Source organism: Nelumbo lutea, chromosome 2 (genome assembly GCF_056320005.1).
Source record: "Nelumbo lutea isolate HS-2025 chromosome 2, American lotus-T2T, whole genome shotgun sequence".
NCBI lineage: Eukaryota > Viridiplantae > Streptophyta > Magnoliopsida > Proteales > Nelumbonaceae > Nelumbo > Nelumbo lutea.
Window position 1 is genome coordinate 29,442,744 of NC_142685.1, and position 17,852 is coordinate 29,460,595.

General features: G+C 35.6%; 1 protein-coding gene across 2 annotated transcripts; it reads right to left on the reverse strand.

Moving 5' to 3' along the window:
* Positions 1-487: 487 nt before the first annotated feature.
* On the reverse strand, positions 488-11,492 carry LOC148869516 (uncharacterized). 2 transcript variants are annotated; one of them, XM_088967981.1, is made up of 11 exons: positions 10,929-11,383; positions 10,705-10,813; positions 10,481-10,546; positions 10,077-10,257; positions 8,738-8,934; positions 8,339-8,389; positions 8,141-8,232; positions 2,113-2,231; positions 1,649-1,743; positions 1,307-1,411; positions 488-841 (listed from the first exon to the last, which is right to left on the reverse strand). In XM_088967981.1, exons 2-11 carry the CDS (start codon positions 10,804-10,806, stop codon positions 704-706), a joined length of 1,146 nt encoding a protein of 381 aa, XP_088824107.1. In that variant the 5' UTR covers positions 10,807-10,813; positions 10,929-11,383; the 3' UTR covers positions 488-703. The 2 variants fall into 2 exon arrangements, with proteins under 2 accessions (XP_088824107.1, XP_088824106.1); XM_088967980.1 differs by lacking the exon at positions 10,705-10,813 and having other exon boundaries at positions 10,929-11,492.
* Positions 11,493-17,852: the final 6,360 nt, after the last annotated feature.

A 17,852-nucleotide genomic window follows, 5' to 3' on the forward strand; every position in this document is an offset into this window, starting at 1 on the left:
GATAAGAGATAAGAGACTTACAAGAATTGAACCACATAAGATAAATGTGGTATCCAACTCAAATAAATAAGTTTTACGTACATGTACCAAACTCCCCAGGTTTCTTGACTCCCCTCGGTTCCACAAAGAGAAAGGAACAAAGTACCAATACGTAGGACCATGGAGCACTGCCCCCTTGTTGATAATGTGTACAATCAATACATTTGATCCTTGCTAGGAAGTATACTTGTGTTTGTGGTAAACTAACTTTGATTAGAGGGTAAATAAACATCCTTGCTCCTGACTTTGCACTGTTAATTCTTGGCCCAACCTTCAGTTTTACTTGGTTTTCAAGTTACGAAAACTTCTTCCATCTCCATGACAGAATTTCATTAATGGTGGGAACCGGTTACTCAACATCGCAAGTATTACCTAGTAGTATGCATGTATGAAAAAAAATATCCTTGATCATAAGAAAGTTGAGAAGGTACAAAATCGAGAAATGGAGTGCTGGGATAAAAAATCTGCCTCAATTTTTCTTGTAATGTTCTTCCCATGTTTTCTTGCAATAATTCCATGTACGTTCAGCTCAGTCTCCAATTAATTATGAATAGTACACAGTTTTTTAACGGCCTCCATTTTGGTTTTCCTGTTTTGTGGTTATGATGAAGTACACAGTTTTTTATTGCATCCAGCTTACACTTATTCACTTAACCCTATATTGTCATAGTAAACAAGCTTTGAATCCCTTTTCTAATGCCTCTCCATCCAAGTTCTTCCCTATGAACACAATCTTGTTAATTCTTGGTTCATCTGGAGCCCACAATCTATCAGGGGAACCTTGGAATATGTCATGAACTCCCTGTTCCATCAATAAAACACAGCATACAAAACAAATCAATGTCACTCTACCAAAAGCATCAAAGACGATAGTAAATATTACGACCAGAACAGCTTAAAAAACAACTATGCAATTGGTTGTAAATCATTATGCATCTCAAAACACACGCACACAGGTATGCGTGCATGCATGCTTATTAGTTAAGGGCATCACAATCTCTTGATATACATTATAATAAATATCATTAATCATGTGCTTAAGATTTACGGCTAGAGTGCATCAAATTAAAGGATAGTGATGTGAAAACAAATAGTAGCAACATTTTATAAAGAAAACCTGTCAAATAGAAATGAATGAACATAGTATATATTCATCTGTAAAATGGATCAAAGTTCCACGTGATGAGACAGGAACAAAGAAGCTGCCAGGAGAAGGGGCCAGGGGGAATTAAGATCAAAAGACAGATCTTGGAATGGCAGAACCAACCTGGAAGACAAATCTTTCATTCATGCCCTGAACAGATAGAAGACCTTTCATACGATATATGTCATCACTACGCTCCAATAGTAATGTACCTAACCAAATATTAGCCTGCAATAGACAGTAAAAGCTTAGCAGTCTGTACAAATTCATGTCACTTCAACATATATAAATGCAATATGCAATTAAATCATTCCTACAGAGGGTAACGAAAAAGGAAAAAAACATGAATGGACTGTATTCATCTTGATCAGGTCAAATTGTGAAGGTGAAGCTTTGAGAACAATCACAAATGGCAGTAGAGTACAAATGGTTCAAAAATAAATGCACAAGAATGTGAAAGCCAACCTTCTCAAGATCCAGGTTTCCTTCACAAACTATGCTGACAGAAGAAACGCCAGGGTCATGACTATGATGATGAGCATGATCGCCAGCATGATGATCTGCATACAACAATGTCAAACACATTAATCATTTCTCTCTAGAAGTCCCAAGATCTGCATTTTTAATAGATAAGACAGACTCCCCAATATGCATCAGATTGTGATTCTTCTAGAAATGCTCCCCAGTGAAACATTCACAAATTTCCACACAAAAAAGAACCAACATGTAGCAAGTAGCAACTAACTCTGACAAGGCAAAAATAAAACAAATTTGAAACTGTCTAATATTGAAAGAAACCAGTCATAACATCATGGCCCATGTCGTATAATCATGTTAATACCCACCAACAAAAAGGAAATCAAGAAAATAAATGCAAGTATTATTTATTATAAGATAATCTCTCCTTGGAATTTACTAAAAAGACTTACCATGTTTGTGCTCATGTTCACCATGATGATGGTGGTGATCATGGTCATGGTCATGCTCATGCTCATGATCATGGTCATGGTCTTCCTTTGAACCGTCAACATTGACAGCACTCTCAATCCTAGAAAATTCCAGTTTATGTTAGTTAACAACATCCAAGGATACAGTTGAATTACAAGATAGATGTACCAATGTAAGAGACGGAAATATTTGCGAAGGACCTTAATATAGTAAGGAACAGAAAGCATAGGAAACCTAATGATACATAAATAAGAATTGATGTGACAAAGTTCCAAAAAAAATGAAATGACATTGAAGTAGGCAACCTCTACAACAACTTTGAGAACAAGATCCCACACAAGAAAGAAAACTTTGTTGATGTAGAACGGATAATGGTATTTTACCATTTCAACCTATCTGATACACTTCTAAGCAACAGAACTTAACATTTCTACAAACTTTTAAAGTAGTACACCAAATAAAAAAACAAAGTGGAGTTAAAAAATGAAAAGGAAAAAAAGCATTTACCTAATGAAGGCTTGCTTTTAGTCTTATATATTCTTTCTTTTTCTGATAAGTGCCTTTAGTCCTATATGGCTGACCAGATAGTGATGCACCTTGTCAAAATCACCATGAAAGACCCCATCCCAAGCCTCAAGGTTCTACAAGACAGATGTTTTACTTGTACAAAAGCGCACAAGGGCCTTCCGATCCATTAATATAAGAAGGCACTCCCAGCACTTCTTTCGCATCCTTCATGACCCAAACCTTCCACCATCCTAGCAGCACAAATCTTTCAACTCTGATGGCAGTAGGGCAGTAACATGGGAACTCTAGGACCTTCTGGAATGGAGGGAGTGTAGAGATGAAAAATGTAGTAGAGCAATATTTTCAGGCCCAATAGGCACTAGGAGCTCCCTAAGAGAGATTTGGCAATCCTGTAAGGCTTGAGGCTGGCAAAATAAATGAACATGGAAAAGATAATTATAGAAGGTGATTCAAAAGTAGTGATTGGTTGGCTAAAGTACGATGATCAAGTGTCATGGTATTACAGGAAAGCACTAAAGGAAATTAGATAGCTGACTAGGAGTTTTGAAGGTAACAGTTCAGTGGATTCAAATGTCAGCAAATAGTCTGGCTCATGCTTTAGCCAAAAGGGGGGATGAACTTTTTTGGGATCAACTATAAAGTATATGATATAAATGAAAGGGGGGAATTAGAATACTCTAGCCTCTACTTGGGATGTAGGAAATTTAAGAACCTCAAATCAGTGATTTAAAAGGCGCACCTAGGTGCACAGGCGAGGTGCATTTCAGGGTAGGCGCCTCGCCCAGGTCCTAGATGCAGCCCTTTCAAAAGGAGCATACCTGGTGCACCTTGCGCCTCAGCCCAGGCGTGCGCCTTTTGAAACTTTGATGCTCTTTTGCTTTTATTTGTGTCTAGCGGTTCACTCGCTCACCGAAGCTTTGAGAACCCCCTATTTGGTAATGTTGTTCATTCATTCATCCTAATAAAATGTCTTCTTAAAAAACATTTAAAATTATAAAATCATTATTTTTTGTGTGAGAACTAAGAATTTAATACCTAATATGGACTTGTTTGGGCTTGCCTCAAGGGGCGTGGTACAAAGGCGGCTCGTAGATTCAGGAATGTAATATGTTTTACCACATCACATTAGCTACTTTAAGTAATGCAATTGAGAAAAAAAGAGATTGTGGGCTTTATATGCTTGAAAATGTTTTATATATTTGATTTTATTTTTAAATTCTCATTTGAATATGCTTTACATGTTATATTTATGTATTTTAATATTAGATAATAGGTTTTTCAAAACATTTATTTTAAAACTAAAGTTTACATTTTTATTAACATTATGTTTAATATTTTTTATTTTTTGCATATTTTCAATTTTTTTGGCATTTTTTAGTTTTTTTTTATTTTTGCGCCTTGCTTAAAAAGGCGCACACCTTGCCTTGACCCCTGCGCCTTGCGCTTTTAAAACACTGCCTCAAATAAGTACTTCCTTCAAAGTTAAACTGCCTTCTTCCAAGAGGTAGGCTACAGTAACAATATGTCTTGGACTGGTGAACCTTTTAAGATACAGCAGGATGACATGCAAACCAGCCAATTCTACATAGAACAAATACAAAACCTTACATCTAAATCCTAAATCTGACTGAAGACACAATATTAGGTTCATTTACTGAACAACTATTGACATTTTTTTATTCATTGATGGGTTAGTAAGATAAGACTCATGCTGAATAAATACTGAAATGCATCAAATTTAATTCAGGATTAATTACTCTCTTAGGATGATTTTTTTTTTTTTGAAAGTTAAGGTAAAAATTTTATTGATAGGAGAAGAAACATATCACAAACAAGCTCCTAGTAGAGTGAAATCTCTACCAACAAGAGAGACACACTTATAAGTTCCACAAAGACTGAGAACTAAGCAACTGAGAAAGATTCTACTGCTTAAACTCTTTGATTACAGAGACCCAAAAGACCAATCTACTCACAGCACATCGAATTAACTCATCCACACTTTTTTACTTGTTAAAGAAGACTCAGTTGTTCCTTTCTGCCCAAATAGAACCAAGGACAGCTGCAGGGATGGTCTTCCAGATCAATTCCCTTTCTTTTTCAGATCTGACAGCTTCCAACACCAAAGAAGATCTTTAACTGAGCAAGGTATAACCTAGCTAATACCAGCTGCTTTGATGAAATGCTCCCAGACTTTGGAAAAGACTGTGCAATGGATGGTCAAGTGATCAATAAACTCTAGACAAAGCCCGCAAAGACCACAGTTCAGGTCAGGGAGCTGCATGCCTCTTCTGGCTGGATTGTCTTGACTCTTTAGTTAGACATCTATCCAGCACCAAAACCCAAACCAAGAAGTTCGACTTAGAGGGACTTATGAGATTCCAAATCTGTTTGAAAGGGAAGGACTCAGCACTGATGTCACTTAGCCACCACGGATTTAACAGAGAACAGGCCATCCCCACACCATTTCCACCTCCATTCATCTTCTTGTCTAGCAGAAACTGTCAATGCTTAAAAAGCTAAAGCAAACTCAGCACCTCACCCAACTCCTAGTCATAGAAATTTCTTCTGAACTGAGGTCCTAAAGTTACATTATTTCCCTCTATCTCCAAGCAGTCAGCTACCAAGGCTTCCTGGTTAACAGCACACCGAAAAAAGGAACATCAGTGCACCAAGGGTCTTTCCAAAAACTAAGCCTATCTCCTCTGCCACCTTAAAGCCCAACCCTCCGTAGAAAACAGGAAGAGTCTTCATAATCCCCTTCCAGAAGGAACAGCCCCAAGAGAGTAAGGAATCGACAGAGAACCAATCACCCCTGTCCACACCATATTTGGAGGTAATCAGATTTCTCCACCAAGAGCCTATCTCAGTGCCACATCCTCAAATCCATTTACCCAATAAAGCATTATTTAACACCTTGGTTCTTCTAACCCCCAAACCACCTTTCTCCACAGGAGAGCAAACCTGAATCCAATTTACCAAATGGATCTTTTCTTCATCCCAACCTCTCCACAAGAAATTTCTCTGCAAACTCACCAATTCCTTCACCACTTTCTTTTGATTAGGGTGACTCTCCCTCCAAAGGAAAGATACTTTGCCTTCCAGGAAGGCAGCTTCTTCTTCATATTGGTTCCCAAATGGAGGAAGTACACTTAGCCCCCAGAGGCAACCCAAGATACTTCACTGGGAGATAGTCCACCTGACACGCCAACACACCAGCCAAAACCTCCAAATCCTCAACCTGCCCCACTGAGCTAGTTGAGGATAGGTCTAAGTCACATAATAGCAATTAAAATAAGTGCTGTAATTCACTATTTATAGAATAGGCCTGAGTCACATAATAGCAATTTAAATAAGAAAAGAAACAACTAAGACTTGAAAGAAATAATGAACAAAAAAAAGGCTTGGACATTGGGCTAGTTATTGGATACTTAAAACCCAACAAAATCCATAGAAACCATTATGTCCTTGACAAAGATTTCACCCAAAGAGGAAGATTTTTTAGGGTCTCCATCTAAAAGCAGGCTTAAGTTGATCTGACCCAGTTCCAATCCTTAAACAAGCCACCGTGCACTGACTGGTGGCTACTAGTGTTGCATGGACACCCCACCATTGGAGGGGACTCAGGAGTTGATGTATTTCCATAAGTTGACTCATGTCCAAATCCCCAAAATTTGTTTCATATTCAGCTACCATGCAAAGCAGGAATATTTACCAAATACCTGCCAATGTCAACTCTCCAAAATTATGAATCTCACTTTAAGTGCCTTTATGTAACAGTGGTCAAACCATTTAAGCTTTCCAATGGGAGACTTTATCTTTATTTTCCCAATTTACATGTAACTTTTGACCCATTGTTTATTGGATCTTTTCCAATTAGCATTCAAATTAGGAACACAATGGAAAACAACTAATGTGGCCATATGGCAAATAGGCAATGCTATAGGTTTAATTTGTCAATTGTAAATTATAGCTTAATGATTCAAGTTGTTATGCAAGTCTATTAAAAAGTATAATATCTAATATTTTACTATATATTGAATATTACACTTTTTAATATTATATATATATAGTTCTTCTAGCCCTGCACAGCTCCTTTATGTAGGGGAGAGGGTTCCCTTTTGATTAAAATAATACTTTACCTTTTTTAGAAAAAAGATGATAAAATACCATTTATATGAGGCATATCTATTAATCCTACTTTTTGAGGTTCACCAAGTCAGATCCCTGGACATGTGTCAGATTCTGATTCCCATGTCCATCTCCACGCGACACTGGTGCTAGTGCAGCCCAAACTAAGTTGCCCTAGATTCTTTATATATCTCTTGTGATAAAACCATAGATCAGTAGGTTTGCATCACAAAGATAATAAAACATTGACCTTCAGTTGATCATTTATCAGAAGGAAAGGTATCTTAAGAAAAGGTAGTGCTCAGGAGGGTCATGACCACAGTTCATTGTGGACAGCATCAAACCATGTGTTTGGAGACATCCCCCAGCAGATTTTTCTCCCTGAACCAGCCTGGTTGTTTGGACAAAATTAGGAAGTAGCAACAAGTAAATATTTTATTCTTATTTTCAGGAGGTGTATCCATTTGTTTATACTACTGTTTTTCTGTATGGTGCCTTACTGTACATGAGAACACACCTGTACATGCTTCCTGTCTGGACTGATATATAATACATACTTTCCCTTTTTTCAAAAAGAATCAAAACGAAGCACCCTTAAAATACAGAACTAAAGCACATCTGAACTTTTTAAGCATTTATGGATATAGAAATTAAAAGAAGGGCACCTTCAAATGGCCTAAATGGAAATTGTGAAGAGAGGTAGAACAAATGCAAAGGACAGAAACCCACTGTCCAGTCAGTTGCATCTAGGAGATTTTCTAGGTCAAAGCACCAAGAAAGAATCAAATAATGTTCAATGAATTTACATGCATGCTGCAGTATCAGAAAATATACAGATTTAATTGAATGCATCCAACATACATGAGCTTATGAATGGTTTCAAAATAATTAACATATTCAACTCAATTAAGCTTTGTCCGGTTATCCCAACTATATGGAGTCAGCTACATGAATCCTGCTCTGTCATTCCACACATAAACTGACAATTCAGTATTCATGTTCATAGAGTTGGGCAAAAACTTTTAACACTGGCTGCCTACCTGACAGAACCAACCTCCTCCTTTATCCAGGCTTGGAACTAGAACCATGGATAAGGCCAATACTGGTGACTTTTCTAAAGGATTTAATATATATGCCATTACCCAATGTTGGTCCCCCTTATCTGAGCTCTTGGAGGGGGTGGACTGATATGGACCTAACCTTTGGCAATTTTTAGCACAAATTGGCTGCTCATTGACTTGAACCCGTCTTCTCATGCCTGTCAGCCCAAGACTCCAGCTAGCTGAGACCAACATTAGGTAATGGCCATTTTATCTCTAAACCAGTGCAAGAGTTAAGAAAGAGAAATATAACCTTTCCAAGTCAAACCCTCCAATCCCGAGAACATAGTCCAAATCAACTTTTCCAAATTCAGTTCGCTTTAGATGAGCCATGCTATTTATGGTCTGTAGTGCAATACAAAAATACAAGAAATTAAAATATTAGACTGAAAGAGGTACTGACATAATGCATAAGGTCAAATTAAAATAAGAAAGAAACACAATTTCTAACCTTTATCCGCTGGATCAAGGAAGCAACTTCTTGCTCACTAACAAGGTCAATCTAGAGTAATGCAGATTAGAAAATTATAATTTAGAAGCATATTTTACATATCCTTAGAAAACTTAAAGAAGCTTAATTATTATCTATGGTAAAATAAATAACAGAGATAATGGTTGCAACAATTTAAAAAAAAAAAAAGAAAAAAAAAAGAAAAGCTCCTAGCCAAAGTGACCAAAGCCAACTACTATTTCTTTCCATAACATAATGCCCCAATCCATGACTTCAGTAAAATGTCTGAACCAGCCTAAGGATTCCAAGAAATTTAACTCCCTACCTATGCTTCCCAATGTCCAACTGATCAAAATCCAAATTCTAAAGTGAAATAACATAAGGTTATACATTCTCTACCTTGTTTACTATAATCCGGTCTGCATAAGCAATTTGTTCAAGTGCCTCATTTACTACTCCTTTGGGTTTAACCTCATCCAGGTGAAAACCAGCATGTTTTGCATCAACCAAGGTTACAACACCATCTAGCTTGACATCATTGAAAACTTCGTCTTCAGCATAAAATGTTTGGATGATTGGTGAAGGATTTGCTAAGCCTGCAAGGATGTAGAATAGAATCAAGAAATACACAATGACCATAGAATGATCAGAGAAAGCACCTAACTTAGAAACACGGAATTCCAGCAGAAGGTTCGATTGAAAAAATAGTAAATTTGAATAGTTTATATGAAAATAATGGGGAAATCTTAACAGAATCATGTTTGTGAGTGGTGAGTTCTGCTAATATTAAGATATTCAGAGAAAAGGCAGATGCAACAAGAAGAATATTATACATTACTGGGTATATCTGATTAAATACTCCCACTCTTACTATCTATCAAAAAAAAATAAAAAATACTCCCACTCTTACTAAAAAAAGATTATATACTCCCACAGGCCTAACAAATGCCTTTTACCAATTTCATTTCATGACAGATTCTGGAGAAAAGCTTTATGCAAATACAAATAAGTTGCAAATTTTATCACCTTATCTCTGAAGTCTGAACCATTCATAAATCATAAAACCAAATTTCAACTGAATGGGAATCTCTTCTCATGTAATATATAAATTGAAGAAAAGAAGCTCAATTCATCAAAGTCATATGCCAACTACTGGTTGGCTAGTACCTCTGGGGAGGTAGCATATCATGCCTCCTCCAAGGCTGGTTGCACTTCCCCTTTTTTATCTCTTTAATAAAATTGCCTAATCATTCATCAAAAAAACCATTGGTAGGCTAGATAAATCCTGTTCCTCCATTATCAAGAGTCAAACCCATGTGAACAAGAAAAGAAGCTCTGGATCCTTAATATCTATCAAGGTGTCAGAATTCATTATCCAAAAAAAAATATCCTTGCAGTTTGCACTACAAATATGAGGGATAAACAGAAGTTCTTAACAATGGCAATTATGAGCATTTGGCATAATGTAATTTTATTCTGGAAAATACATAAATTACCGCAATACCGTGCAATAGCAAAAGGGACATCAAAAATTTCAATAAACAGCTAGCTACACACTCCAGCAGAGAGACAAATAAATAGCAGTAAAGCTGTCCAATGGTGTTGAAATCTGTAGACTGTAGAGCTTATCATATCTCTTATCTCTTCCAAATTCCCTAAAGGCATATCAAATAACAAATTAACAATAAAATGCATTGTTTCAGCTAAGTATATTAACTGCACTACAAGATGAGCCAACCTGTAGTTTCTATTACAATATGATCAAATTTTCCTTTCTTCTTAGCAACCAACTCTGAAATCATACGAACAAGATCACCCCTAACAGTGCAGCAGAGACAACCATTATTGAGCATGATTATGTCCTCAGCTCCAGTGGTCTTGGCAGCAACTAAAGAGCCATCAATATCCACCTCCCCGAACTGCAAATCAAATTAGCGAAAATTAAATTCCACACCAAGTAAAGAGCAAGATAATGGTTAAATCCCATAACTGGGTTATATGGCGACTGGCATCATAAAATACAGCCTAAGTTATAGGCAAACGATCAGAATTACCAAACAGAACGAAAAGTAATTAATCAATTAAATTACAAAATGCAGAAAAAATAAAATATTAACAAACAATTAAAAAGTAAACCCATACCTCGTTCTCAATCACTGCTATGCGCTTCCCATGGTTAGCAGTCAATATATGGTTAAGCAAAGTTGTCTGTTCAAACCAAAAACCAAACAAAAGAATATCATAAAAACCCATCTTTACAATTCCCAATAAATGCATGCACTCCAAGAAATTGCAAAAATAAATAAATAAATAAATTCAGATGCAGTGAATAAGAATGCACTATAAATGTCTCTGCATTCCCCTACAAAGGTATACAGCCCAATAGTCCACCCTTTACAAGACCCAGATAGCCGGGACCAACATTGGGTAATGGCCCTTCGAATAAGAATCGACATCTGTGCTTCCATATCAAAACTGAATTCCAGTAACACAACAGAAAGACATTTATTTCTTGTTACTCGAATTGCAAATAAACCAGGGAAAAAAAAAAGAAAACAAATAACATATAAAGGGTTATTATTCAGAGTACCTTCCCCGAACCCAAAAATCCAGTAATGATGGTTGCGGGAATTCGGTCGTCAGGAGGAATCTTAGTCAAAACATCCGAGCTATCGCTCTCTGTTGTAGCAGCTGCCACTGTGAAAGTACGAACTCGTCTCTTCGTTTTAGTGAAGCTCGAGACCAATTTCACATCGACTGAAGATGTTCGGAAGCATAGAGGCTTCGTTCTCCATACGAGAGGGAGCAGTGTGGTCCGGGCCCTAAGGGTATTTACCTGTCGTCTGGCTAATCCAACGAAGGTAGTTGCCAAGTCCAGGGACATAGCAGCCATGGCTGTCTGTTTGACACTTCTAGTTGCAGAGGTGATATCAATAGTGAAAGAGAGAGACTGGGAGAGTGGAGCAGAGGAATTTGGATGTCAAGATATTTTTAAAGAGGAGGATCTTAATATCTTATCCTGAAATTTCAAGACCCTCCGTAAATGATTTTTGTTTGCTTTCTGTGTAACTTGTAGCTGCAACGAGGTCTAGGGCGACAGGGCGTTCGGCCGCTTCGCATCTGCTGGTTTTCTTGTCCCCAATAGAATATGGACAGGTCAGCCAAGAAAATAAGTGGAGGATAAATCGCAAAGATCCCCTGTAATTTACATGTGTAAATCGACCCGCGGGCCGAGCCGAGCTGGGCCATGGTTCCCTTTTATGCCTCTGTTTGTTTTTGATATTTTGATATTTTGATTTTTTTTTTTGTTAAAATATTTTACTTTTCTTAATTCAATAATTTCTTTAAGCCTTAGGAATAAATTAGAAAAATTAAAAATATAATAAAAAATAAAAAATACTAAAATAGTTAAAAAATATAAAATAGACAATAAATTAGAAAAAAATATGAATTTTATTTTTCTGATTTGAAGAATACAATGGACAATGGATAATAGATGAATGAAATATAGAAAATGGAATAAAATATAAAAAAAATATAATACAATTATAAATTGAAAATAAAAAATTGCATTATTGAAAAAATAACAACTAATTTAAATAAAATTGAAAAAATTATGTCGATTTTAAAAATTGAAAAAAATACAATAATTGAAATAATGGAATATTGAGTATACAAAAAATATAAAAAAAAATATTGACTTCATCATTTTTCTTTAAGTTCCATCTCCATGTGCATCTTCATCCAATCATCTCCTTGAGTGTCATCATCTATTTCAAGTGAAACATCATGTATAATGGCATGTCCTCCTTTGTCTTATAATCTATTCTCAACATCCAACTAATCTTTAATGCAAATGCACATCTTTAAACTTTCATCATTCATACAACTTTTCTTGTTGTTTTAGTACCTTAGTATTTGCACTAAAACAAGATTCTGATGGAACTATAAATACTAGAGGGGTTAGTAGATCATGTGCCATGACGGAAAGGATTGGATAGTTTTTTTTCATGTCCTCTCCATCAAGTTAAAATATCAAAATTATCTCATCCTTCATTGTTGTAGGAATCATTTAAAGTGGAAATAATTGCTTATAAATAAAAGTTAAGCTTAGTAAATGAACTTGATGATGAACTAGTTGTTAATATAGTTGTTGGGGGCATTATTGTTATTTTATCTCCCTCCAAAGCCAAAATACATAAATACCCCTATATGGTTGTTTATAGTTTTTGGAGATTTAGGGGGGTATTTATATTACCCCCCCCCCCCTCACCCCACCCCCCACACACACAAAAAAAAAAGTTGAAAGTAGCTGTTAGGGGGTCTCTAATCGGGCAAGCCAAGCGCAACCCATTATGGGCCTACGAGGGTCGTGCCAGGTTGCAGGCAGCCAAGTCCGATTTACACCTCTGTCTATATAGGGTATGACAATTACCCCTCAACCTTTGTTTATGGCAAAAAATCCAACCCCCTAAACTTTTGCTTAAAATATCTAAACTTAATCTTCTCTTTTCTTTTTTTTTTTATCGGTGTAAAGGTACACTGATGACATTTTACATCGATCCATTAAAAAGTAATCGTTTGAATTTCAAAAAATGTGCATGAGAAAAGTAGAGTTTTATATGATTTTATTGATGCAATATTTACATCAATAATTGATATAGAACTCTACTTTAATGAACTTTTACATTGATTTGTGATGCAAAACTCTACTTTATCCAAACGTATGCAAAATTGAATTAAAGTAGAGTTTTATGTTGATCATGATTGTATACTCCTTCCAAATGCCGAAAAAATCGAACCAACATAAATATTTACACTGAGGATGTTTTACATTGGTTCCAAATGCAAAACTATTGATTAATAAAATTACTCTCATTTTTGAATTAATAAAACTACTTTTATTTATCAAAAAAAAAATTTACCCTACTTTTTGCATAATCACTTAAATACCTAATAAACAGCTGTTAGTAACCCTTAAGGTAAAGATGAAAAAAAAAAAGTCTACTTTATCATTGATTTTTTCTTCAAAGTTTGAAAATGTAATATTTCTTTTCCACCCAAATTTGCCATAACAACTCTATATCTTAAGTCCCAAAATCAGATCCGCCCAATTCTATTGTTACTCTAAACTTTTTAGGTATAATTTTTTTACCAAAACCATATCCACCCATATTTGCGGGTCGAAGAAGTTTCTTATGATTGATTACATGGGGTTACTACATTGCTTGAGCCATTAATGAAACCTGATGGCTCTTGTGCAAATAAAACCCAGCGGTTTTCAAACCCATCCTCACTTACCACCATCAAAATTGCTAGCTGAACTCCTATTGCTCATGATTTCGGTAACGAAATTCATTCGGAATCATCTTCTTCGTGGTCGACTCTTGAGCGGCAACTGATGCTTCTAACATTACAAATTGGTGATTTGATGAAAACCCTAGATTTGTTTCACATGAACCAAAAACTTCTTCGGTGCTTTCTCATGAAAGATCTAATCTCGAATGACAAGAACTTGGTGCACCTTCATTGAACTTAGAAATTGATATCAATGTAGAGGGGCCATAGGGTGAAATTCCAAATCCTTTATTCCAATAGGCTGGTAACGGTGAGGATCAAATGAACGAATTTGTTCTCGAAGAACCATCTGAAGAAGCCCGAGACGAAACTCCCAATATTGATATTAAGCAGGTCAAGAATGTACTCTCCGTTCTTCAAAGTAGTATGGATGGATCTCTAGAATCAAGCTTGGATAATATGGTATTAATGTAAAAATATCATCCAATTTCCTTAGTAAGGAACATGGTGATGGCATATGGTAGTGTCGCCCATCCAAATATAGCAGGATGAACCGAGTTGTTTTCAATTTACCAGCATTGTCTTGCAGCTTCCTTGGTTTGTATGGGTCTAGTCAGAGATGCACAACTGATGCATCAAGACAAGTGACGGCACAATCCATACTTGCCTTCATATTTCTGACTTTTCCCATTATTTTGATCCAAAAGGGTCAAGGTTGATTTCAGGCATCGGATTACAGTCCATTTTAGCTCAAAAACATATTCATTATGGTTGTATCTCCAGTAACCATGTCGTTGAAGAGAGATTGGTGTTTTTGTTTCATAGATCCTTGCCGTTGAAGAGAAAGAGTGTCTTTGTCTACTATTTAAAAAGGACGAAAGGTATTTTCGATTATAAAAGGGTAGTTTAGGAATTTTGGAAATAAAATAAAATGCCATGCAGCATCACATGCTGGAGGATGTTAATGGTTAGTTGACAGAAAAAGGGTGAATTTATCCATTGTCAGAAAATATAGGAGTACTTTAAGTGACAATGCAAACAAAAGGGTAAGTTCTTGTACCCTTTCTTTTTGTTGTCCACTTCTATTAAACACTAATTGACCTAAAAGAATCCTCCATTTTTCTAAGCAAAACCAGTAGAATGACAAGAATCATTTCACTTACATAAAAAAAAAAAAAAAAACAAGTTTCTTAAATTCTTTTTCATTTTTATAAAAATCGTCCAATCCTTTCTCCAATAAATCAAGGAAAACCAAATGAACCCTTAAATTTATATCTATTAGAAACAAATTTCTACCGTTTTCATTTGAATATTGAATCCAACCAAAAATATACAAGTGCCTATTCTTCCCTCGTTTCGTGAAAGACACATTATAAGGACACATATCCCACTATCAAGGATTGGAATTTTTAGGGTTGTGCTTCTTATCCAAAAAAAAGTTTGTGTTAAGATACCACCTACGAGTGGAAATTAGGTGAACTTGGATTCAGTCCTCACAAAATGGAGTTCAAATTTGTGCCCCACAATGACCCACTCTGCTATGTATTGGGAACATCTTTTGATGATAATACCAGACCCGATGATGTCATCATCGGGAGATGTTCCCAATACAAGGCAGGGATGCACTGTGGGACATTGTGGGGCATCCTGTGTGGGGAGCAGATCTGAATGCCACAAAATAGTGTTCACACCATACTTACAATGTTTTACTTCATGGGGAGGTATTCCCAGTGCACAATTGCAAGTGGTTGTGAATACGGTATGAAAACCATTTTGTGAAGACCAAATCCAATCTCAAATCAGGTTAGCCTGAATTAGCATTTTACATAGCTTCAGCTCAGACATTCTCGCTGGGTCCATCTAAATTTTGACAAAAGTCCGACCCAAATCCGCCCAAGCTGTAACCCAGTCTACCTAAACTATCAAAAGTTGTTATCCCCCACCTTTTACAAATGTATAAAAAAAAAAAAAACTCCTCTATTAAACATTCATAAAAAAAATGGATGGAAATTGGATGTATGAGTCTTGTGGCCTATTATTTAAAAAAAAAAAAGAAAAAAACTCATGCTGTATTGGATTAGACCCCTACTTCCTTTTTTGCCAAAAAAAAAAAAAAGTGGCCTATTAAATTTTTTGAAATACCTAAGTTATCTGTATAAGCGCATTGTTTGAAATACCTAAGTTTTCTAGTTCTTGGCAACCATAGGCTTTTTTGTCTGAAATAAATAACCTTAGGTTGTATTTGGTTTGAAAGAGGTAAGGCAACCCTACCTTTTGTTTGAAAGAAATAGCCTTATGTTCACTCTCGAGGGTAGGTGGTAATAACGGGACTCAAACCTATGCTTCCCTACCTTTGGTGTATAGGTTTCCCTACATATATGTGTATGTTTCCCTACCTTTTATTTAAAAGAAATAGCCTTAGGCATTTTATTTGAGAACAAAATCCTACCACATGTATGAAACAAATAGGGTTAATTTGATCATTTTACTTGATGTATGCTTTGAATGCATTCATAAATGTAGTGCTTGAAAGATGCTTGCATCCTTCATGGGATGAACCATATTGTTTTTATGTTTTAGTGGGGAATTGCAAGGGACTTCAACAACTGTGGTATGGCCATCGCATGGCTTTGACCACAAGGCCCTATTGTGTGCATCTAGATTTACTATCCACAAGTTGCTCCCACATATATACTTACCCGCAGAGCACCATCATCGTGTATTGGGAACACCTATCCATGAATGACAAGGGAGATATTCTCATTGCACAGTTGTAATGCTTTGTGGGTAGATATGTGGGAATAATTCATTAGGTAGCAGAACTGAGTCTCTATTGTAGTGTGGTTTAGACTATATATAGTTTAAAGCACATTATATCTCCTAGTCATTTTTGTTACATTTTTATGAATGAGATTATTCATACGACAAAATTTGTACCAAAATGGTATCAATATGATTTGTGTCTACACATCTCACCGTGTGACTATCATGAGAATGAGACCCATCATACATGCGATGTACGGACACAAATCATGGTGGAAGGAGATAGATTTTTTTTTTTTTTTGAACTTCTAGAACATTGTTTTGAAATCATAGTAAGAATAAACAAATTTGCAATAAATAAAATATTTTAAAAGAAAAACGATAGGCTTTAAAACATGCCACACTCTCAAATGGACATCCAATGGATATCGCTTGCTTTTAAACCAATGGATCCAAAAAAATTTCATTAGTCTTGAACACTACTTCAAAATTTTAAAACCCAAACTAGTACCTAATCAATTTTTCTTTCTTCTTTTTTAATGGCAATTCACTGGTTCAATAATTTAGGTTATATAAATCAATCCATGACATCATCAATTATCAAGCCCTAGCATGTAGCTACAAGGGGCTCTTTGATAATAGTTGGAATGGCTATACTAAAAAGTTTATTCCTTTATCTTTTTAATTAATGAATAAGGTTTTAAGGAGTATGCCCATCTGAAGTTGAAGTTGGGTAGCCCTTGAATATTTTACTTCAAATTATTTTATCCATTAAAGACAAAGCAAAAAGTTGTTCACTTGTTCACTCTATCAACTTATCAAACTATTCATTTTGGAACAATTGAATAAATGCAATCCTTGAGGTTAAGGCATATAGGTTTTTAAATGAAACAACTAAGTACGGGTTTTGGTTAAGGGATTACCTCTCTAAGAAATTTCAAAGCTTCTTGAAATTATATGGGTCTCAATATGAGACATTAAGATGGACTTATTGGAAAGGCAATTCAGCCGTTCAGGTCATCTTTTGCCATTTTTTAGACTACAACTTTTACACAATTAAGGTTTATGTTAATAAAAAATATTTTACTACAACCATACATGGTTCTACATGGTCTAAAGAATGTAAAGAATGTAAGACTTTTATGCATGGTTTGGATAGACTTTTATAAATTACTTTCGTAATTTTTAAAGTATGAAAGTACAAAAAACATAATATAGTGTTTATTTCCTTTTATACTTTTTGAAAGTATGAAAAACACCAAAAGCACAAAGTCACCTTTCCATATATACTTCATGCTTTTGGCAAAATAGTGCTTCTATTTTGTGCAAACAGTGGATCACGTGTGACCACTATTTGATAAAACTCTTGACCTACATCTGTTCATTGTTGCTGGAGTTGGATCATTGTCGTTGGTCTTAGACCACCAAATCATCAAAAACTATCACCCAAAGC

What these genes read in the sequence shown, in the direction of transcription:
- LOC148869516 (XM_088967980.1), bottom strand. Translation starts at nt 11,231, where the DNA reads ATGGCTGCTATGTCCCTGGACTTGGCAACTACCTTCGTTGGATTAGCC. An exon ending in CCTTGATCCAGCGGATAAAG is followed by an intron (nt 8,233 to 8,338) that starts GTTAGAAATTGT and finishes ATTGCACTACAG; the next exon opens with ACCATAAATAGCATGGCTCA. An exon ending in GGAGGGTTTGACTTGGAAAG is followed by an intron (nt 2,232 to 8,140) that starts GTTATATTTCTC and finishes GGAATTTTCTAG; the next exon opens with GATTGAGAGTGCTGTCAATG.